Source organism: Natator depressus, chromosome 19 (genome assembly GCF_965152275.1).
Source record: "Natator depressus isolate rNatDep1 chromosome 19, rNatDep2.hap1, whole genome shotgun sequence".
Classification (NCBI taxonomy): Eukaryota; Metazoa; Chordata; order Testudines; family Cheloniidae; genus Natator; species Natator depressus.
The window spans coordinates 3,631,439-3,656,061 of record NC_134252.1 but is presented as its reverse complement, the minus strand read 5'-3'; the positions used below and the strand labels follow the sequence as shown (position 1 = coordinate 3,656,061).

At 42.9% G+C, this 24,623-nt stretch overlaps 1 protein-coding gene across 1 annotated transcript in view; it reads right to left on the bottom strand.

The window, feature by feature from the left end:
* Window positions 1-24,623, bottom strand: part of KIAA0319L (KIAA0319 like) — a 53,556-nt gene that overhangs the window by 22,531 nt on the left and 6,402 nt on the right. The window contains exons 3-5 of the mRNA XM_074934611.1: window positions 10,619-11,343; window positions 3,968-4,262; window positions 763-864 (exon numbers count right to left, since the gene is read on the bottom strand). Of these exons, the coding sequence (XP_074790712.1) occupies window positions 763-864; window positions 3,968-4,262; window positions 10,619-11,343 (1,122 nt within the window). The remainder of the gene's footprint in view (window positions 1-762; window positions 865-3,967; window positions 4,263-10,618; window positions 11,344-24,623) is intronic.

Below are 24,623 nucleotides of genomic sequence, written 5' to 3'. Positions count from 1 at the left end.
GTAGGACTTCAGTTTAGTGGAGAAAGAGTTCTCAAGAAAGCAAGATTCCATTTCCGTGCAAACTTCCATCCCAGTGAACAGCAAAATGCTCTCTGGATTAAGGTTTTCCAGAGTATTCTGTAATATGTCAGCAGTCAGCTAGAGGAAGGTCTACAGTCTGGCAACCCAGGACAACAAAAACTCACTCGAGACAAGTAAAATATCTTCACTGCCCATGGGGTAAACTGCTGACCCGGATTAAAAATTCCTGATCAGTACATCAGATCTTAAGCTGAAAATGAGACGTAGCCTTCTCTCTCTTTTAAACCCTGTCACTTCACTGAATTACTCCTAAGGCTCAGCTCAGCTATTTGTTCCTTCTTGTGCCTAAGTCTGTATGGCTACAAGAGAAAATTGTGATAGGCATGTGTGTGTGCAAAACTAACAACCATGTTGTCCTGCGAAGGGGAAAAATATTAATCTAAAACCAGGTTTTCCTCGCTTGCTCAGCAGTTCTTTAAAACAATGGTCTTCTCTCAGAGGTTGTCACACACTCATGAGCAAGAAGAATATCCTCATTCTTGCTGAGCGAAAACAAGTCTCAGCAGAACTTACTGCATTCAGCTCCTCATTTCTGACCCAGACCATACTGCCATGTGAACTGGAGAGAAGGACTACATTTAGATGGGAGAGTTTCAAGATTTTCCCTATTTAACAAGGCACTTATCTCTTGTTTGTCACTTCATCATCGCCGCGCATTTAGAGCTCCCAATGAAGTCTTACCCGTTGGTGGTTCAGGAAGGACAAATGCATTTAACTGAACTTCATTCTTTGGCAGGGTCACTTGGACATTGTTTCCTGCAGAAACTACCAGCTCCTTCATAACTGTTAAAAGGAACAGGAAAAAAATTACATACATAAAGAGACCTTCGGCTTCTGAGCTTGTGGAATAAAAGCCAGCTACAAAATAGCTGTATTTTGCAAACATCCCATCACTCAGTGCCGCTTCAGGTTTCTGTCTAGTACTGAATGCAGAAACACTAAGTGGCCTTCACAATTGTGAGGGAAGCCTAGAATTATTCAGTTACACAGTGTCTCCAAAGAGAGGGAGGTAACTTCTGCTGCTTTTCTGAGGAGCTGAAATGGGACCCTCTTGCCCTGTACAGAGACCTCTATTCAACCCGGTCCAACAGGGATGAGAAGGACTCAGCAGATAGGTTTTCAGGAAAGAACCCAGGTGCTCTTGTATGGAAGGGGGAAGACAAGAGCTGCTATTTACTGAACTGCAATTTCAGATCTTTACAGATATATGAAGAATTCAAAGTATTCTCAGCTGAAAAAAATAAAAGCTTCTTGCAGGCTAACAGATTTTCTAAAACAAGCTGCGCACATTCCACTTTCATGCTTTTCTCACCCTAAATACAAGGGTGTTTCACTTTGATTTTTCCTCTCATTTCTTAATCAGGAAGAAAAGATCAGCAGCATTTCTCATCCATTTCTTTATAAAGCTGACTCATAAGAACGGCCATACTGAATCAGACCAAAGGTCCATCTAGCCCAGTATCCTGTCTTCCGACAGTGGCCAATGCCAGATGCCCTACAGGGAATGAACAGAACAGGTCATCATCAAGTGATTCATCCCCTGTCACCCATTCCCAGCTTCTGGCAAACAGAGGCTAGGGACACCATCCCTGCACATCCTGGCTAATAGCCATTGATGAGCCTATCCTCCATTAATTTATCTAGTTCTTTTTTTAATCCTGTTATAGTCTTGGTCTTCACAACATCCTCTGGCAAGGAGTTCCCCAGGTTGACTGTGCGTTGTGTGAAAAAAATACTTCCTTTTGTTTGTTTTAAACCTGCTGCCTATTAATTTCATTGGGTGACACCCTAGTTCTTGTGTTAAGAGAAGGAAAAATAACACTTCCTTATTTACTTTCTCCACAAAAGTCATGATTTTATAGATCTCTATCATATCCCCCCTTAGTTGTCTCTCTTCCAAGCTGAAAAGTCCCAGTCTTATTAATCGCTCCTCATATGGCAGCCATTCCATACCCCTAACAATTTTTGTTGCCCTTTCCTAAACCTTTCCAACTCCAATATATCTTTTTTGAGATGGGGCGACCACATCTGCATGCAGAATTCAAGATGTGGGCGTACTGTGGATTTATAGAGGCAATATGATATTTTCTGTCTTATTATCTATCCCTTTTTTAATGATTCCCAACGTTCTGTTTGCTTTTTTGACTGCCCATTTTTGGACTTGCACATTGAGTGGATGTTGTCAGAGAACTATCCACAATGACTCCAAGATCTCTCTCTTGAGGGTTAACAGCTAATTTAGACCCCATCATTTTATATGTACGGAGAGATGAAAAGAGAGGACTAATTTTGTTCTTAAAGGTGACTTGATAAAGGTAGGGGAAAATGGGATTTGTGGCCTTTTCTGGTTCTTTATTATGTACAAAGACCTGAAAGGCAATTACTTTTCTCAGAGTATTTTTTGCTCTCCCCACCTTTTTAAAAAAAATCTGGGGGGTGGGGGGGGGGGGAGGAGGAGAAAAAACATTAAGAAAAAGAAGAAGTCTGTTCTTCCCTGAGACCTTATTGGGATCTCAGAGTGGTACACTGGGAGCTATTTTAAAAAGTTAGGGAGGCTGAATATTTAAACTCTCATCTGTTTATTAGTTAAATAGTTAACGAAAGAAACCCAGAACAAAAGTTCTAAAAGAGTAAAACTTCCTTCTCCTCTCCATTACTTAACCTCTTGCGATGTCATAATTCCACTAGTCCTCCAATCACACAGAGTGTCCCCCAGAGGAAAAGGAGATCTGGATTTCTAACAGAAAAAGAAGTAGATAATGCCTCCAACCCTTTTTTGAAAATAACTTTTCAGGTTTTCTTTATACTTCATAAAAGCAGTGAGACGCCAGCCAAATGTTTGCCTATGAAGGTCACTTTTAAGACATTGAAGAATATATAAATTCCAACACTAGTGGGGGGAGGAATTTATTAAAAAAAGATTAGTAAACTGGTTAGTTCAGATAGCCAATTGGCTTTTTGCCAATTATCGAAGTACATAGCATTTCCTTTCCGCTAAGCCATCTGTTCCATTTTCAGGGGCAAAATACACCCTAAATTTATAAGAATTCAGCTTTGGGTCTTTCCAAGAACTGAATTTAGTGAATTTTGTTGTACTGCAGCTAGTCACACCAGGTGAGCAACACACGATGCCCTGTGTATATGCACAGATCCTCACAGAAGAAGCTAGTGAGTCAAGTTTGGTTTATCCTAGTGTTTGTGGTTCTTTTGTTATTTTACACATTCTGTAAAGATCACCTTTAGGAACACCTGTGTGAATAGAAACATGACACTCTGCTGCAGAGTAAGACATGGCTAACGGCCAAGTGTACTGCTTCTGCATGACTGAACTATACGTTGACATTTCCGGGGGGGAAAAGTCATATCCCATTATGGGCAACCACCTTACCAAATCAGATGAGGGATTTCCACTCAGCTTGATGGAGGGCCGTGTACTGTAGATAGTTGCTGAAACAAGGTTTCATGCCACTACATCTTGTGTCAGATCTCTAGTCCCATTACAGTACCAGAGACATTATCACTCCTTCTGAGCTGCACTTGGAGAACAGATTTAGTAGACATATAGAGATTTGTAATTCCAAATCAGGATCCCATCCCATAGCCTCACAGTCTCTGCCAGGGGCCCCAATGGGCCGTTCAGGGATTGTCATGGGACTATACCAGAAGCTCTCAGGAGGGCTTATGGTATGGGACCCATGCCAGGACCCCCAGGATGGGCCAAAGGCCCCAACCAACATGCATGTTGGAAGAGGACCCCCCAATGCTCTCTTGGAGAAACTATTCAGGTACTGCCCCACAGTGGTAGCTTTACTGTGGTTTAATGTCTCATCAGTCTCTCAGTGGGATATTCTGATTTTGGAAGGTGCTGCGGAGTAAACACACTAACCTGGCACTGGCGTAGGGGTGCTTGATGACGTGGCAGGGATAGCCTGGACTGTGGTAACACTGTCGTTGGTGGGGACACCGGTGGGCATAGTGGTAACGGTCTGCACCTTCATCGTGTTTTTCCCCTGCAGAGCACTGATCGTAGGGAGAATCTCCTCTAAGGAAAGAGGCTGGATGGAAGTGTCGTTTGACTGCTTGGGTTTCTCAGCTTTGCCAGTGGCAGTCAAACCCAGCGTTATGGGGCTGGAGAACGTAGCCAGCACTGGGAGTTCTGATGTGGATGTTCCTGCATGAGCCTGGAAAGAAGAGAATGTCTCAATCTGAAACTGGATGCCAATTTAGTTCTTAAAACTCAAACGGACCCCAAATTCCCCTCATATCTGCACAGTATCAAATGCCTGCAAGATAGTCACACGTTCCTCCTAAAATTAGGGAGGAACGAAGCCCCCCATACCTATTCTCCTATTGATAGGAAGCTTTTGCAGCTCCCTCCCCTTTCTTCCAACACGGCTACTATCTGTTTTTGCCCACCCTGCACTTCCCCCTTGGCTCTTTCTCCAGAATAGCTAGGTTGTTTCCAGCTCAGCTGCACATGGCTTAGTCCCCTTAGATCTAAATACATCGGCTATTGTGGCATATCAGGTGCTATGGCAGGCTCCATAAAAGACGCTGGGGTGTCTGCAAGTCTTAAATGAGCAGAGCGACAGCAGAATAAGCTGAAGACACTAAAGCAGGGAACCAGATTTCCCTCTGGTAATTTGTCCGTCACATATTCCTATTTCTGAAGCTGCGATGTGGGCAGGTATGAAGGAGGAGGATTCTACTGGCATCTTTTTGATTTAAGAATCACTCATTGCAGCAGAGAGTTATTGATTTTAGACTGCCCCTAAAAGAGGCAATCCGTGCCTTGAACGACCTGCACTCAAACAGCCATGTGAACAACAGAAACTATTTGGGGAAGGGGATCAGAAAGCTTGTACGCACCCCCCCCCCCGCATACCACGCAGCATGAGTCAGTTTATGACAAATAATCAAAGCAGACAAAAACAATTTCCTTTCTTTCATCAGAAATTCCTTCTACAGCACCTAGCTCCACTCTGGTTAGTGGCCTGCAAGGTAACTCCCGGACATTTCAACTTTAACTGGGTTTATCTGTAGAGTACCTCTGCATTTGTTGAGCAAATGCGATTTCAATAATATCTGCTGAACACTTAAAATGCAGCACTTCACCATCTTTGATTTGGAACCAGTTTTGTAACTGAATTACCCCATCACTGGCTCAACTGGTACAGTTGGGTCAAAAGGTCAAACCAAAGAAAGGCACTCCTGACTTTAATACCATGTTACTGGCATTCAATCTGGGCAATGGACGCTGCAGAACTGCATTGCCACGTGTCCTAGTAGCTAGATTAGGCTGGAGAGAACATTTTAATACCACAGGTAAAAAAGAAGCCCTTGAACATACACTCTGAAACAGCCAGCCAATTCTAATACCAGGGGAGGAAGCTTGGCCTTGTGGTTCAGGCTTTTCTGCAAAACTCCCTCTCCTTGCAGTGTTGGGTAGGTCACTTATACCTGCTCTGTCTCAGTTTCCTCATCCTCAATGCAAGGGTGAAGAACTATATTTGTACATGTGTTTAAAGTACTTTCAGCTCCATTGACAGAAGAGACAAGGGTAAAGCACTATTAATATTATATGCAAAGAAGGATTCTCTCCACTTTCTTACCAGTTAACAGGCTCTCATGCGTCAGTGAAGCTACAGATTCTTTGCACTAAAGAAGCTGGCAAATCTTGGGACATGCTATTCTGTAGCAGTCCTCATTCACAGTCTGAACATGCCCAACAGTAGCTTCTGTTAACATGCACAAATGGGCTTCCCTAACTGCGGGGGGGGGGGGAGGGGGGGCAATAGCTGGCTTGCATATTCCAATTCTGGCACCAGACCACCCAGCCACTAAGTACATTAATCAGAAGGGGTATTTCTGAATGGTTCTCCAGGCACTTGTGGATCACCGTGGGCATTTCACAGACATTAACACAGGCTGGTCTGGAAAGGTGCACGACGCGTGCATCTTTCGGAACACTGGCCTGTTCAGGAAGCTGCAAGCAGGGACTTTCTTGATCACTGTAGGAGAAGTCGAAACGCCCACTCTGATCCTGGGAGACCCTGCCTACCCCTTAATGCCATGGCTTATGAAACATATACGGGGAACCTTGACAGCAGCAAGGAGCGGTTCAACAACAGGCTGAGCAAATGCAGAATGACTGTTGAGTGTGCTTTTGGCCATTTAAAGGCCTGCTGGCACTGCCTCTATGCGAGGCTGGACCTGGCTGATGACAATCTTCCTATGCTTATAGCCACATGCTGTACGCTCCATAACATTTGTGAAGGGAAGGGTGAAAGCTTCACTCAGGGCTGGACTGCTGAGGCTCAGAGCCTGGAGGCTGAATTTGAACAACCAGAGACCAGGGCTATTAGAGGGGCGCAGTGCAAGGCCATAAGGATCAGGGATGCCTTGAGGCAGCAATCTGAAGCGGAAAGCCACTAACATTTGTTGCTATGCTCAGGAGGGCAGTGCTTGTAATGCTAGGAGGTGATTGGTGCAGACGATGCCCTGTGAAGGTTTAAGAAAATTGCCGGTTGCTTTGCAGGGCTCTGTTTACTTTCAAACCAAATCAATTCTTTTATTAAAAACAACCACCGGAGGAGAGAGACAAACAAAAAAGCACGTCAGCACTGTGGGAGTCAGGGGGAGGATCCCAGTAGGAGGTGGGGTCCTGTGAAAATTTGTGTATGTCCAGGTATCATATGCAACCTTGTCCTTTGGAGTACAGTGCAGCGGGTACTGTACTTCAGCAGGGCTAAACTGCAGAGAGACGGGTGCTGAGTACAGTGGGTACTGGGAGTCCACAAGGCTGGACTGTGACAGGGCAGGAGTGGAACGCAGTGGGTACAGACTGGAGCCAGGAGATTGATAAGAATGTGTTGGCAGTATCTGGAGGAGCATGGGGAAGAGTTTTGTGACAGCAGCTGTAGGGGTGGGCAGGCATGGAGCTGCTCGGTTTGCAGTGCTAGTAGCCCCTGGAGTGTGTCCGCTTGGTGCTCCATAACCTTTAAGAGCCACTCTGTGGCTTCGTTCTGGCGCACCGTGTTCTCCTTTCAGTTCCTCTTCTCACTGTCCCGCCACTCCTTCAATTCTTGTTTTTCGGCCGCGGAGTTTATCATGACATCACACAGGAAGTCCTCTTTAGTTCTTCGTGGCCGCTTTCTAATTCTGTGCAGCCGTTCAACCGGCGATAAGAAAGAGGGAGGCTAGGCTCCCAAGGTCATATCTGTGAAGCCAAAATGCAGCATTTTACAGAAGCAGTATTGTTTGCAACACACAGGTCACTGATTCAGTGATTTAAAACACAGCCACTACTCACATACCTGTCACTAACTGACTTACCGCAGGCAAGCACACATGAGCCACAAGACCCCCAAAATGGTGAGTAACCGCAAGGGGACAGGAAATCAGTGTTCCAGGACCGTACTGTACACTGGGCATGTGGCTCTTGGGGAGAGCCAGCTCTGTAGAGGGGGCCTTATAATCATTACTGTCCCCACATTTTCCACAGGCTGTGCTCATTATGGAAGATATCTTGCTGCTGAGGGTGAGCAGGGAATCAAGGGAGGGTCTTCTCCAAGACTGTGGCTTCTGCCCTGGACCTTATGCGGCTTGCCTGTGTGCAGCAATGTTCTCCCTCCCAGTGACGGTAGAGTGGCATGGGAAAGTTACCCTTAATGAGGCAAGAAAAAGCAGGTCTGCCAAAGAACCTGCAGCTGCGGATTGCCCAGTATTTCCATGAGAGTTTTGTGGAGATCTCTGAGGCAGATTCCCGTGAAGTGAGGGAGTCAATCAACACCTGGTTCTGCCTTTCAGACTAGGCATGTGGTGGTATGCGCATCATATGGACACAAGCCTGCTTTCTGCAGCCCTCCTGCCCCCAACAACTCGCTTCAGTGATTCCCAAAATCAAAGCCACTTACCAGGCGCCTCCACTCCTGTTTGCGCTTTGCCAAGCTCTAACACTGGCTGGCCTCCTCCGGGGCAGAGAAGAGCTCCTGGCTGCATGCATCTCTGACTTCCGAGTCATCCTCTGCCTCTGGGTCCCCCTCCGCCTCCTCATCCAAGATTTCCTCCTCCTGGCTCGGTCCACTCTCGACTGGCATGCGAGCCATCGAAGTATCCACAGTGGCCTTTGCAGTGGAGGTGGGGTCGCCACCAAGTGTTGCGTCCAGCTCTTTGTAGAACCGTGGGTGCAGCACTGGAGTGGTGGTTTGCCCCCCGCACCTTGTGGTAGGTGTTCCGCAGCTCCTTCACTTTCACCCTGCACTACAATGTGTCCGGATCATGGCCCCTTTCAGTCATGCATCGTGACATCTGTCTGTCTGTATCATAATTCCTACGGCTGGAGCGCAGCTGAGACTGGACAGCCTCCTCTCCCCAAATGCTGATGAGGTCCAGCAGCTCGACATTGTTCCAAGCGGGAGATTGTCTGGTGCATGGAGCAGGCATAAGCACCTGGAAAGATGTGCTGAGACCACTGCTGCATTTGACACCGAGCAAACAGGAAGGGGACTTTCAAAATTCCCAAGGAATTTAAGGGGTGGGGTTCCTGGTTGGTCACCTGAGGGCAGGGCAGTAGAGTTCAAACCGATGACCAGAGAGGCAAGAACAGGTATTGTGGGACACCTCCCGGAGGCCAACTGCAGCACTGTAATCGACCAGGGTGTCTACACTGGCACCACGGCGCTGTAGCCCCGGCGCAGAAAGCTGTACGCCTCTCATAGGGGTAGTTTTTTTACAGCATTGCAACTGTGCAATTTCTGAGCACTAAGTGGCTTGGCAGTGTGTACAGAAACTTGCCAGTGTAGACAAGGCCTGAGAGAGACAAGAAAAGTTTAAGGTGAACTGTAGTGAAATCTCCCCAGAAGTCAGGTGCATGTGGAATGGGAGAATGAGATCATTGTTTAAGTCTCAATTTCCTATGAAATGCTAGATGAAGGAAAGGTTTCAGGAAGAACAGAAATACTGCAATATTGCAGGAGAGAGAGAAAACAAAGAGAAACTCATGAGTCACTCTTAAGTAGCATGAGGTTCTGGAAGATCAAACATTTGCAAATGCAAAGCTAAACCACAATGTTGTTTCACACACCTGGCTCTGGAATTCTCAGTGGTGTCCTTTGGCTCCACTCCACATCCTGTTCTGCAAGCTGGTGACGGATATCAGTCACAGCACTACCTAGCACCGTAAGATTGCATAGCTGGAGTGGAACAGATTCTCTTAAGCCAGAATGTAACTACAGGAGAAAGGAGCCCACTGCAATAATCCCAAATCCTTGAAATATGGCAGGAGATATTCAAGCAATGTAGCTTCCTAACGTATGATTCACTCTGCAACACCACTCCTATTAGGGACTCTACAATGCCTATGATCAGACCCTTTGCACATATAACAAAGAGCACCTAGTATTTCAAAAAAGAAAAAAGAAAAGGAGTACTTGTGGCACCTTAGAGACTAACCAGTTTATTTGAGCATGAGCTTTCGTGAGCTACAGCTCACTTCATCGGATGCATAGCATATCGTGGAAACTGCAGAAGACATTATATACACACAGAGACCATGAAACAAAACTTCCTCCCACCCCACTGTCCTGCTGCTAACAGCTTATCTAAAGTGATCATCAAGTGATCATCAAGGAAGGCCATTTCCAGCACAAATCAAGGTTTTCTCACTCTTCCCCCCCCCCCACACACACACAGACACACATACAAACTCACTCTCCTGCTGGTAATAGCCCATCCCTCTTTGAAACCTCTCTTTATAATGCGCATGATAATCAAGGTGAGTCATTTCCAGCACTAATCCAGGTTCTCACCACCACCCCCCCCCCTGAAACCTAGTATTTCAAACACGTCTATTTCTGTTTAGATCAGACAACATCTGGAAATACTGTACTGACTTCTTATTTTTTTGGAATAGAAGCCCAAATGATCCTCATTTATCCACTGCTAATGTAAACCCTTATGAACTTCTGAGTATGAAAGAATGAGTCTTAAAAAAAAAAAAAAATTAAGACTAGATCAGTTACAGAGTAAAGTTGATCTGAAGACACATGACAAAATAGTAGAGATTTGTAGAGTAATATGCTGAATTGATCCAGAATTCAACACTCTTCTTATAGAAAGCTACTTATTTTATTTTGTGGGTCAACCAGATATATTATGGGTAACTGACTCCAACACACATGCACTTCCCTGCCTTTTGCTGGTTACATCACACCCACCAGACATCTCTCCTTCTTACCTCTCACTTTTAGGATGTGTATTATATGGGACAGGAAGCAGTTTGCCTGTCATCTTTTTTCCAAGAGCCAAAGGGCTAATGAAATTAAATCAAATCCTACCCCAATTCAGAGAAACACTACTGCCCCATCTCCCTGCAAAGAGGCTGATAGTACATTTCTGAAGGTGCCTTCTAAGTGTTCTTAATATGAAGCCTGCATAATAAATGACAACCAGAAGGATGCTCAACTCATACCAGTTATGATTGACACTAGCAACAGAGACAGTCCATTCACATTCCCATTTCTTTCCATACACTTACCCATAGAGAGCTGCTACCAGTTGGATCACTCAGTCCACTCACACTATTGCTCTCAGGAAAGGCAAGGCTTTTGTTTTTCTGTTCTCTTGATTCCGCTCCATTTGGTAGTGAAGTTTTCTCTCGAGTTGCATGGTCACTGGGAACATACACCTCCCTCAATGAAGGCCTAGATTCTGAGTTATCCTTCAGACCAATTTTACTCAAGCTGCTCTTAGATTTGCTGTCCAAGGTACTGGCTGGCAGATTTTCAGCATTCCCCCTGGTGGAGATATCTGTTTTATCCCGTTTCAGCAAGCCCCTCCTGTCATTTGCCAAGTGCTGTTTTTGTGTCAACAGCTCCGAGAAGGACCTTCGCAGTCTCTTTTTGGCTTGGACTGGCATGTGCCAATCCAACAATTTGTGAAGCAGAGTCTCCACCTCACCTTCAGACTGAGAGCTTAAGGAGTGCTCTGTAGTTTTCGATTTCTTTAGAAACACCAAAACGGAATCTGAGGAGTCAGTCCTGTTTGCCTGACACTGATGGGGAATCATGCAGTTCACCTGGATACACATCTTTTCCAACAGCCAAAAGGCATCACAGCTGGGGCTCTGGCAGCAAGCAGCCTGACATGACTGGGCAGTGTGAAATCCCTTCAGAAGCTGTAGCTGGTGATCTCCCCATGATCTCAAATGGCCACCAAACAGGACCTTCTCTGGCTGGCACACGGCTCTGTTCCAGTTTGCATCTGGGAAGGAGGCAGAGTGGAAAAGAAAAGACAATTCAAAATGCTGTAAAGTGACTAACAGTTAATCCTTGGCACTGCCAAAGAGTATTCAGAGTACAGGAGTGGGCTCAGAGCAAGGAACCAGAAGGCAGGACTCCTGGGTTCTAGAACTTGCTCTACTGACTGCATATGACTGTAGGCAAGTCACTTCATCTCTCTGTGCCTCAGTTTCCCTCTCTAAATCAAAACGGCAACTTACCCAATTCATGAGGTTAAATTCCTTTAGCTTGTAACTCTCTGGAAAGTATCACAGAAGGGCAAAGTAATACTAGGCAGCACACCTAGTTTTTGATAGGGGCTGGAGTTGCCTCAGTGAACAGGTCGGGCTGGTAAATCCATCTCTCTACACCGAGGCCCCTTTTAGATTAAAAAACTCCCACAGCACAAAGATACAAATGTTATTTGTCACCAAAGGCATCAGAATCAAGCTTTCCACCACCAGCTATGGGCCGCACCAACGTAACAGCAACACAAGTAGACTGAGCAAATCTGAGTACATCACTTCTGACAGCTGAAGTATAAAAGCAGCTTCTATTATTTTAAGGATCCCTGAATTTTTAAACCCCCCCCCTTTGATTTTCTAAATTACCATTTTACTTAAAGTCAGAATTCAAAAGGGGATTTTATAAATCATCATGTCAGGTAACATGGTGGCAAACCAAGCTAGGGGGATAACCTGGCTCCGTGGAAGATGCAGCCACGTTCCAGGGATTCTTGTCAGAATGAGGGAACTTCAACCACAGTAACTAGTGCTGAATTCTAAGACTTCAGCATAGCATGGGGTAGAAAGAATTTAAATGACCTTTCATTCTCAACCCAGTTGACATCTGCTTTGAGTAAAAATGTGGACAGTTGAGTTATGAGAAGGAGTGTGGTCTAGTAGTTAGATCAAAGTCATGAATCTTGGGTTCCATTCCTGGATCTGCTTTTAAAAAGCTGCACAACCTTGGATTCACTGCTCAATCTCAGTGCCTCAATATATGCATCTGCAAAACAGCATTAGAGTTTACCGAGGTCACAGGTGCATTAAGGCTATAATAATGTTTGTAAAGCACCACATAAGTATTAATAAGATTAATACTCTTTTCTGCATCTTGAAATGAAGACGTACACACTCATGTCCCTCACCTATTAGGTGTGGTGACCTGTAGCAAACAGATTCAGTTCTGGCAATAGTACTGTAAACATTTTAAACACACGGGGGCTCTTCCGTATCCAGATCTGCTTGCCTGCTTACGCATGGTAGCTCAGTGTATAAGGGCTCTGAAGCCCAAGTCAATGCGGAGTTGCTTTCCTGCTGTAGATACTCTGCATAAAGAATGTTTAGGTTGGCTGACTGCAGCACAAGCCTTGGCTAATGAGACGTTCTAACCTTGTACTGAAGAGACTAAACATTTTAAGTTTAGGTTATCAGCTGCGCAGTGCACCTTGGGCCACTGAGTTCTTTCCCGGCTGTCAGTCCCATTGAGTCCATTTGACAAGTACAATAGGTGCAAAATATTCAGTCCACCCACTACACAACTGTGCAGTGTGGTGACATCATCAACCATAAGTAACACAACGAGATACTTCCTAAATTTTTCTAATCAAAATAAGCTTTACTATATAGCTTCATTAAAAAAAAAAAAAAAAAAAAAAGAAAAAAGAAAAAGTTACAACTATCATGAGAAATAGGTTTAGTTTTACATGCCGTATAAAAATGTATTTAGGAGAGGTCACGTGCTTTAGTGGACTCAGAATGGGACTGGAAGCCAGATTTTCAAAGTCCTAATTCTGGCTGTGCCATGACTCTTTCTGTGGTCCATGGGAAATCGCTTCATTTATCCGTGGCTCAGGTTCCCCACAGGGGAGCTATTACTTGCAGAAATGTTGCAAAGATTTACACTTTCACAGAAGCAAACTTTTTAATTTAGAGAGTAAAAGTCTATTCTGATGAAGAGGTAGAGAAGACATGTTGTATAGAGGTGCTGATTAATGCTCCATTAGACAAGGCCAAGATGGTGAGAAAATTCCCTTTTAGGAAAGGTGATAAAACAGACCATTATGATTTTATTTGGAAGCAGTTTCTGGAGGATTACTGGGAGCAGATGCCTCTGTGGTGATTATTATTCCCACACCTCCGCCCCTCCTTCCATGCCTCCTCTCCCCCATACACAAGGTAGTCTGGCATTCATACTGCCTTCTTCTAGGATGTGTATTCTCTTGTAATAAGTGGTTGCCGCTTTATTGTAAGTACATTTGTGTGAAATTTCAATTAAATAAAACCACAGGAATCCCAGCTACAGTCATGTGAATCAATCACTGCTCCTCATGAGCAAGCGCAGGTTCCACTGTCTAAACAAAGTTGCTTGGTAATCCAAGAAGGATGCGGTATGGTTGTGTATCAACTGTTATCAGAGGACGGTCACATTTTCCTGTAGGGGGGCAGTAACAGTAGTTGAGTCAACAGCTTGAAGTCTGCATCTCTTCATGCAGAACAATGATTAAAACTCAAGATTAAAATATTATAGTAGGATTCAAACATAATATAGTAGCCTGTCTAGAAGGCACTTTCTGTTATAAAATAGTCTATTAGATTTAAACCAGCAGGCTCTACAGTCTACATATACTGAGAAATTTATACACAGACCCCCATATGCGGCTATTCACTTATGACTGAGGATCATGCACAGTTTGCTGCCATGGGGAAAGGACCAAATACTCTCAGAAAGCCACCAGCAGCTGAAAAGATTTAGAGAGCATTGTTAGCTGGTAATGTGTATGGATTTCCAGGCTTTGTGACAAGGGTAAATAACCAGTCAACATTCTTTGCTGAACTAGATCTCTACTGTAGATTGGCATCACATACAGAGGGCCAGAAACTTGTAACGGTCTTGGAACACCAAAGTGCTTCCCTCACTGAGGAGGAAATAGTTTCCTCCTAGTGTACTATTTACATAATATAATATTGCTAAAAATGCGAAGGGGAGCTAGGTTTTTACAAAAATGCATCTCAGGGACTCAACATGCATGTCAATTAGCAACAGCGTACTTAAGGCATGCAAAGGGAGAGAATGGAGAGGAATTATGTAGGGTGATTCAAGGGAGCATAATGAACAGTAATGAAATGAAATTGAGAAAGGGAAAATCAAGTACATCCAGAACAGTTCCGCACAAGGGAAGGACTAGACCTCTTGTTGGGACATTTAATACTAAAATGGATGATCTACTAGAAAATAGAGGATAGGGAACAACCCCATGTTAGTCCCTCTCAGGTGTTGTGGCAGAACTTAGTACTGAAGAGAACTAAGATTCTGATTTGATACAAAGGAGCTGCAGCAGATACAAAAAAAAAAAAAAAAAAAAAAATCCATTTCAATCCATTTATCCAAGTCCTTGCAGACTTTCACTTGCCCTGAAACAAACATACTGAGCAAAGATACAAGTTGCTGCAGACACACCAGCTTTTATCAATTCACATCTAAGCCATGTTGGAATATTTCCAACAGACTACAGCTGCAGGTGGATACTTTTACTAAGACTTTTATAGGGAGAACAGAAGACTTGTAAGCAGAACTTTAATGTGAGAAACCTGCATTCAGAGGGTCCGATTTGGAAAAAATTCTAAGCAAAGATTGAGACCCCTCCTTGACTCAAAGTCATAAAATAAAGAACATGAGTAGCGTGTGAACAGATACTTGGACTTGCTCAAATATGGGTGATTTGAGTCTGACTGAGTCAGGTTAGCAAAGTCACCCATTGTGCTTCCCTGAAAAAGAAAAAGGTGAGAGTGCCTCATGGAAGTTGATTAAAACCACTTTGGCTTTAGGTAGGGAAACAAATGAGCAAGGTGGGGAAATGTCTGAAATCTGGAATTTTCACTTTTTTGGGAGACAAGGCCTCCCCAAACTGATTTCCACCTCTCTATGTCCTCCTGTTCGGACAACATAAGATTTAGGCTGCAAGGGATCCACTTTTAATGGGCTACACATTCCCCCTTCCTAACATATTGCTCCTTCCTGACCTGGAACAGCATCAGCACTGTTGTCCCACTCTGTATCAGGCTATTTGTAATACCATGTCTATGCGGAGGCCCCTTGGGAGTGCTGATTCTTCCCTCAATTGGACAGCATGCCTATCACCCCAGTAGCAACATGAAACACTCCTCTTCTCAGCTGGGACAAGGCACTGCCTTCTGCATGCTCCCTACCTCTATGGGAAACAGAATATTTAGACTAAACCTTTGACCCCACGCCGCCACGCAAATTAGCCTTAGGAACAAGTAGCTGTTTAAGTCTCCATTGTCTCTCTGTGCCTGGTCCACTCATCACTTGGGGCAACATCCCTCCCCAGCAGCGTGCCCAGAGAACTTCATAACTTGGTGATCACAAACTGTAAAGCTTGCCCGCCACCAATAGGTCTCTGAGGCGGTCCCTCTCCCCCTTCACGCAATTTAAAAAAAAACAACAAATATTTATTTTGGTAAGGTGAAAAAATTAATATAAAGAATGCATCTGCCCGAGACCTTGTTTTTCACATTTCGGTCTGAAGCACGTTTTTTTTTTTAAAATGACTAACGTATAACTAGAGGCTTTTGAATGGAAATGACTTGTATCAGCGATGTTTTAATAAGGCCACCTGTTTAAACCTTGAGGACTCTACAATGTTGAAAGCAGCTTCAGAGGGCAATTATTAAAGCAGGTGGGATTTTCTGCTCCAAGTGGAGTAGATTACTACCTTTTCTTGAGGCTAGGCAGCGAGAGGGACAGTCCATCATGGTTTTCATCTCTATTTCACATACAACTCCATTAGTTCATATTAGTTCAAGCCACACCCAAAACTAACATGAGGTCTGCTACTATCACATAGTTCACCCTGCTTGCGTGTTCTAGTCCTTCCCCCAACCTGTGTCTGTCTTGTCTGATTAGATTGGAGGCTCCTCGGGCAAGGACCACTTAGTACTCGAATTTGTACAGCACTCAGCACAACGAGGCCCCTTTCTTGGTTGTCCCTTAGACACTACTGTAATAAACATGATTAAGAATAATTTTATTAAAGTCTTTAAAATGTCATTTGTTAAAAGAATCTAAACCTCAGGGATTTCAACACAAGATTTTGCCAAAAAACAAAAACTGATTAATTCTAAAATGAGAGGGTACTAGGTACTATACAATATGATGGCTTCTAGTAAGATAGTGGTCTTCATATAGTACTTTTAAAAAATAACCCATCAGTATTTACATGTATAAAAGGACACTAATTTATAGCTAAAATTTAGATTTAAACAATATATTCTGAAAAACCTACTTATATCATCTGCATTACATTTTTTAATTCAGTGAAGACAGCTTTCTTGGACATTAACCTCTCTCAAACAACAACCAGAAACCTAACCACTGAAGCACTGCAAACCACAAAAAGAAAGACTAGAAAGCAAGTATGAACAAAAAGTATTTTCATTAACCTACTTGCAGTGAAAACTGTGCATGGTGAAGACGTGGTATTGGTAATGTGCCAAAAAAAAAAAAAAAAATCAACTTTCAAATTAAGTGTTGAATTGTTTTTTGTTTTGTTTTTGTAAATCTTGCAGAGAAGGGAATACAAGGATGATTTAAGAAATCCTAATAAATTATCATCTGTCATCTCTGGCTTTTATTGGGAGTTACCCACTAGCCAAAACTGGTTGTTAGTCTCCCCTTTATAAAGGGCAGATAAAAGCCATAGGTGTACATTATAATTGCACATTACAACTAAAAAGTTTGAGAATGAATGGCTGTAAGACTTGTTGTTTGAAAACAATTTATTTAATGGACCCATTTATAGGACTTTTGGATTAAATGAAGTGGCAGTAAATTGGAATATACAGGAAATAACTCAGAGGGTAACTTGAAGTGTGATTCCAGCAGCTAGAGTCACTATAGTAAAGGTTATGTCAGCTTACCCATTATAAACCTCTCATTTCAGAGTGTTCGGTGTCATAAAAAAAATTTGCCTTAGGCTGAGACCTGACTTATGATGTTTAAACCACTGGAACATAATTTCATCATCAAATTTTGGAAGGCGGGGGGGAGTCAGTTTGACCAATTTGCAGTCTGAGCAAAGAAATAAGCCTCAGTTTTCTAGCTTCAGGGTTTATTTATTGCAGTTATGTGACTTTAATTGTACAGGTGATTATTCCACAATGTAAACTTCAGTAGTTCCTTCAAGTGTTTTTAAAAAGACAAGTTATTTCATACTTAGATCAGGTACAAACGGCTCGCACAACAAACTACTTTGCCTATGGATTTTTTTAGCATGAAAAATTTAAGAGTGCACGCATAGAACAATGGATTAAAGGCTCCCTATACTCAGAGCTTTGCAGATTGAGGACTCCCTAAAATACACTAATGGCCTAAGGGATTGTTACAATGCCCCAGAGATAATGGGTCACTGGGAGATTACCTTACAAACCATGTCACTGTGCAAAGACTGACAACCCAAAAAGCAGGCTCCTTGCCTCTCTGGCAAGGTCCTCTTGACTGCTGGAAACTTTGTAACTTCTATTTATTTTAATGGATAACAAATACATGACAAATCCTGTGTTTTTCCCTAAAATATGAACACAAGAGTGTGAGTTAAATACTAATAGTCTAATGATTCTGCATATTGTGTATAGCTACTACAGTGATGGACACTTTGGAAATGAGAAACGGTCGTACTGCGTTATACTCAGTGATGCTTGTTATAATTACAACTTAGACAAGCAGGGAAGTTGCGACAAGCAAAAGGCTACTACTCCATCCTTAACACTGCTTTAAACTTCCCTTAAAAGGGAATGGTTAGAAAATTTTTCTTCCTCTCCCCCATGTAAAACTCTCATTCCCCTTCCTTCTCCACTCCAAAGAAAATAAGGGTTCTACATTTGGCAAAGACTTTTTCAGGTAGAGTGTGTGTGTTTTGAGGCAAGGGAGAAGGAGAGTTCAAGTTTCAATGCCTCAGTTTCCTTAGCTATTAAATGAAAATAATTCTTATCTACCTTCGTAAAATGCTCTGTGATCCTTGCATGAGAGAGGCAACAAACATGAATTGTCATATGTTTCTTTGTTCTAACTATAATTCCTTGATGCTTTCTATTGGCCTGGGTCATGCTCACAGCCACTGGAAACCTAAATTCCACATACTGAACAGCCACCAAAGTTACTCAAGTGTGAGAGAAGGGGATTTTTTTTGGTGCTAAAATTCGAAATTTACCCCTGTCCTGAACTACAGTTTAACTGAGAGGGCTAGTAACCCAGCCTTGCAAAATCACCATGAAAATCTAGCAGCTAGGCACAAAGGCTCCTTGGCAAGCCTTATTCCAATGATAAAGATAATTATATTTTTCTCAACTGTCCCAGGTAATTGGGTGCATGCAATTTTGCGATGATGCAGCAACTGCGCAGTTACAGTATCAATCATTGAAAGCATCTGGTCACAGTGACCTCCACGCAATCTAAACCGGGAATCATAGGTAAACCATTTGCTTAAAACCAAAGTGAAGTTAAATTCTGCTCTAAAGATGTTAATGTTTTTATTCAAAGGATGTGTTACTCCAAACAAACAGTCCATTCCCCCCAAATAGTAACTTTAATCGAAAAACAACCCAACTTAAAAGTGATTTTGTTCTCCAAATGTAGGGAGAAACAAAGAGGCTGTTTTATTTCCAGTTTATTTTTAATGTTTACCCGGCAAATGCAAATTGAAAATAAATGGGTAGCACGACTAGTGAAGGAAATAATCAGACAACAGAATTTGCTCTAAATCTGTTTTGGCAGCAACTCCAGGGTCATCCTCCATTTAGAAGATAGAAAAGGGGAGGTGAAGGTTTCTAACAAAGCAGAGTCCAATTACTATTTTTAAATGAAACACTGAATAAATGCAACTGAAGGCTCAGTTGACAACAGTACCTTTTAAACCAGCATCATTGTTGTCACACTTTATCAACATGAAGTCCCCACTCAAAGAGCAAGCAGACCAGCCGCCTGCCTGGGGGAAACATATGACCTCATTACACTTTGAAGTGCTTGGATTGTGATCACACTGACAGGGCTTCATGGAGTCTAGCAGGGGAAATGACCCTGCTGTAACCTGAAGTGTTCGTCATGTTATTAGGGTGGGAGCATAAAAAAAATTTTTTAAATGGGGTGGGGGGAAGGAGATGGTGGTGATCAGATGCACATTAAAATCTGAAATCGACAATTCTCAGCTCTCACAAGTTTATTGCGAGCACAAAGCTTTGGGTCCTTTGATTTGTACTATAGAGATTAAAGACTAACACCATCATTGTGAATATCAAGAGGAATTTTGCCTGTCTTGAGGGTTTTTTTTTTTTTTAATTTAACTGTGCAAAATACACTCTCTGTTGCAAGCTAAGAACGCTCTCTAATTAAGCCAAAGAACTATGAGGTGAATTGAAAGCAGGGCGGCAATGGATTTTAACCTGCCTCTGGAAGACTACACCCCTCCACCACATCCCCTTTCTACACTGCTCACCTGTCCCTACCCTGGAATGATCTTATCCCTAGCTCATTGTGACTTCTGCAGGGGAAAATTTGTGCTTAGGAATTTAAGGCTTCGTCCAAAGCCCACTGAAAAATCCATGGGTATCTGTCCATAGACTCCTGTACATGTCTGATCCAAAGTTGAACGAACAGTAGGTGTTAAAAAAAAAAAGCCACACACAACAAAAATGGTTCCTGAGAAAACATCTCCCCTGGCAAATCACCCTAAAAAAAAATTATGTTCCTCTAAGAACTCATGTCTGAATCCTAATAAACGTCTCCTAGATACACCAGTGCAATCACGTCAGCAGAGATGACCCCAGGGCATTGTATACAGAGCACTTCATTTCTCTTTTTAATTGGCTGGCACATGGAAGGTACAGAAATACAAAGCAGAGATTACAACTACATTTGGTCAAGTTTTAATTTTCAGAGCTCTACTAATATACACTTGCACCATATTTTACCTGACATCAGCATCAGGTTACCCAACACAGCTTCCCAACTATTGCACATGGATAATTAAAAACCCAATTTACTCAGCTCATGGAAAGAGCTTGCATTTATGAAACAGTGCAATTTACAGTACTCTACACAGAGCAATGGGCATATAGAAATATGTTGGGTTTTTAACTATACGATTCTCCTGATCTTTGATGGGTCTCACAAAACCCATGCACACAAGCAACACGTTATAAGATGGGGTTTGTAGAATCATAGAAGTGATCTATTAGTTCCTGTCTTAATCCAGCTTCATGTGGCAAATGCAGGATTATTTCCTGCAGGATATTTTTTCTGGGGGTCTCCCCAAAAAGGTCACCTGGTCCTTTAAAATACAAAACGCATTATCCAACAAAGTAAATTGTACAAGTAAAAGGCTCTCTCATTAACCCATTTTCTTTTTTGTGGGAGCACCAGGAAAGAAAAGGAGATGCTAGTAATTTAAAGCAAGTTTTAAATGAAATTAGACTCATTACCCATAGTGCAAAGTTTTCACGATATCTCAGTATGACACACAAATGTACTGGCATCTTTGAGCAAGCTTCGATATTTCTACTGAAAATGGAATTTTAGGGTTTTTTATGGTAACTACAATAAAGCTTTTCCTGAAACGCACTTAAAACAGACAACATTGGTCTTGAATGGAGAGGGCTAATAGCCAGCTTTTATGGTTCATTTAAAGATCTCAGTGATTTCTTCAGACAGAGTCTCTTGCACATATTATTAAACCCACACAGCCAATTTAAATGGTGGCATAGCAAGTTTTGTACCGTTATTGGAGTTTGATATTGACAGAGTTCTATGATCATTTTGTTGTGTAAATGAGTAAAGCCTCATTATAGCATCACTCAGCGGGTGATGTAACATTATTGCCAAATTTTGGAAAGCAGAAGAAAGGACAGGAAATGTTGTCTGCATTACCCAGCTGTTTTCAGGCAAAACTGTTCCTGGTAATGCTCTCCTGGCAGTTTCCTTATGCTGACTGCCATGCAAGACTGGGCAGCAGTAGAGGAATACTGGAACATAGGAAGTGCCAGACTGGATCAGACCTGTGGGTACATCTGTCCAGTATCTTATCTCTGACAGTAGCCAGCACTAGCTGCTTCACAGAAAGAGAGAAGAAACCCTGCAGCTTTCCTCCTATCCCTCAACAGCTGGAGGTTGATTTATAGCCTCAGCATAAGAAATTACATCTGTCAAGGTTACAAGATGAACTGTGCCTTCGATCACTTTTAGCCCCTCTCAAGTGCACCTCTTAGGTGACAGGCTAGGACTTCCTGCACCTCACTCTGGCAGACCCATGCAGTCCACCCACTCTGGGACTGGGTCTCTGGGCAACAGCCCCAGCTTCCTAACTGTGTTAATGCCACCTGCCCAACTGCATTTGGTATCTGTCAGCCCTTTCACTCCAGGGACCTGTTGATTAAAATGATTCAAAAACAGTGCCTTTAAAACAAAGCTTTATTTATTCCTTGCACCAAAGGTACAAAGCCTGTAGAGCAAAGGGTAAAAAACAATAAAAGGCCAATACACCAGTGTCTTCCTTACACCTTAATCTTTCCTTGACAGATTTTGTAAATCCCCCTCAGCCCAGCTAACCCCATCTCTGGCTGGGAGAAAGACTGTCGTGCTCGCAGCAGGGGCTCTCGCTGTCTCTGTGGGTATGTCCTCACTGCTGTTAACTTAAGTGACTGGCATCCACGTTAGCCTAGCCCAGGTACAAGTGTTTCCCCAGCACAACCTTACACATGTCACTGTGTCCTCACTGTTTCTGCACTTGCTGTGGTGTCTGGAGGCATGTCCCAGGGTCCTTTGTGCTGAGACTCACTAAGACTCTTCCCAAGTCAACTGTGGGAGAATGTGTCTGACCTTCAGGAGAATTGTGGAAGGGGCGCTGGAGGACTACCAGCACTTGAGTGACTTGGCCTGCGTGCAAAATGGGCAGGTTCCAGCCTCAATTAAAGTGAAGCTCAGGCTCTAGCCCCGCTCCTCCCCAGCTGAGAGGGGCTTAACATACCTGCAAACCCAGGTTAGTGGTTTCTGTGTGGATGGTGGATGGAGTCAGGGTAAACTGGGCTCTTACCTGGGTTTTAACTGAGAGTGAAAACATAACATGTGTGTTCCTTGGCCCCGCCTGCCTCCAGCTAGAACTGGGTGCTTCACAGAAAAGTGCAAGAAAGCCCATAAAATAGCCTTCCATTAGAGAAGTTTCCTCCTGACCCTTGCCAGTAAGTGCTTTTTTAGCTTATAGCTTTTTTAGCCTGTGAATTTTCTTATCCATATACCCTGTCTAATCCTTTCTTGGTCCTATTGAGCTCTTGGTCTCAGCAAGATCATATGGCGGCGAAGTCCATAAACTGTCTATGTGCTATGTGAACAAATATTCCTTTGTTTCTGTTTTTAAATGTGTTCCCTTCCAAATTCATCAGATGCCCCCTAGTTCTTGTATTATATAAATGGGTGCTTCTATTTGCCCTGTGTATCTGCTCTATGCCATTCATTATTTGCTATACCTCATTTTTTCCTGCCTCTCTCTGAACAGTCCCAATCTTTCCAATTTCTCCTCAGAGGGAAGTCATGGAGACTATATCCAGCCGAGCAGGAAATACAGAAACAAAAAACAGAAGAAATTTCATGGTGTGGTACATGAAGAGTTTTAATTGGCAGTCTAAAATCGTAGTACATTGTAGAACAACATTCATATGTGTATCTGCAGCAGTATGGTTTAGTGGTCAGAACAGAGGACTGGGAATCAGAAGTCCTGGATTCTAATGCTGACTCTGCCTCTGGCTTTGGGCAAGTCACAGCTGCTGCTGCCTCAAACAGCCCATCAATTAATTACTCTGAAATAGTGCAATGAAAGACACACTACAGAACTGCAAAGTGTGTATTTTGCTAGCCAAAGGGACAGTCTCAGATTTTAGATCATCTCTAGCAGTGTTTGAGCCCTGATCACAGAACTCTTTTGTTAAACTACTTAAACAGTAGTTTAACAAAACTCAACCTCTTGCAACAATGAGTTACTTTGCACTGCTTACACTACATCTTTGCACACAGCACAAATTCTGTAGGTCTACGAATATGCAGCGTTTGCATGGAACTTCAAGGCTACAAGTTAGAAGTGTACCCTCTGTGCTTTAATTGTTGACATTAGTGAACTCAGTTGAATGCATCCAATGAAGTGAGCTGTAGCTCACGAAAGCTTATGCTCAAATAAATTTATTAGTCTCTAAGGTGCCACAAGTCCTCCTTTTCTTTTTGCGAATACAGACTAACTCGGCTGCTACTCTGAAACCTGTCAGTTGACAGTCTCTCTCCTGTTTGGGAATACTTGGACCCTAGCCATTTCTTTGTTCGAGACCTCATTTGGAATCCCCTAAAGGAACAGTCAATCTGAATGCAATCAGATTACTGTCAAAGTAAATAAATCAGCAACCAACTAATAGCACTGGTTTAACCAGCTATACCATGGATAGAATTTCCCGAGATTCTACTCACACAGCCCTGAAATAACTCAAAGCTGACCTACAGCATTTTCTGCTACTCCAGTCAAGTGACTACACACAACTGCAATTGCACTACAGTCATGAGCCACAGCACCCCCTCTACTCCAATCCTGGCTTCTCTTGAATAGGGAATGTCAATCAAGTCATAATGTGCAGTGGTTTGGAGTAGTGCAGGAACAGGACAAGCAGAACTAGTGTAAGATTTACTTTTGCTTGCTGGACATTTAATTCAAATGTTCTTGGGATACAATAATGTTAATTGGAACCAATCTGCTGCACATGCACAAAGTTAAGTCCAGAGGAAAACCGTTCAGGTTATCTTGATGTCAACCAAAACCCACCTCTCATACCTTGCTGTAATTGCACAACTACAGCTAGCTAACGTGGCACCACAAAAAGCACCTTACTCAATAATTACATAGTGCAACTGGTTAATCATTTCTTAACAATGAGTTGTTGCTTTTTTAATTGCAGTAAAATGGAGCTGGAAAGCATTCGATTACCTATACACTAGTGGAGAATGGGAAGTTCTCCCTGATGAATGAGGATTAATTTATTCAAAACTTAAGCTTTCATTCATTAAAAATAATAAAAATAAAAATCTAGTGCTTATGGTTATAAACACAAACTTCCAAATGTCAACCATGGCTGCCCTCCTGAGTCTGCAGACAGACAGCTTCAGTACCTCTGCTGCTGCTCAGAGCTTTGCCAAGCAGCAATAGAGTAAAATTAGTAA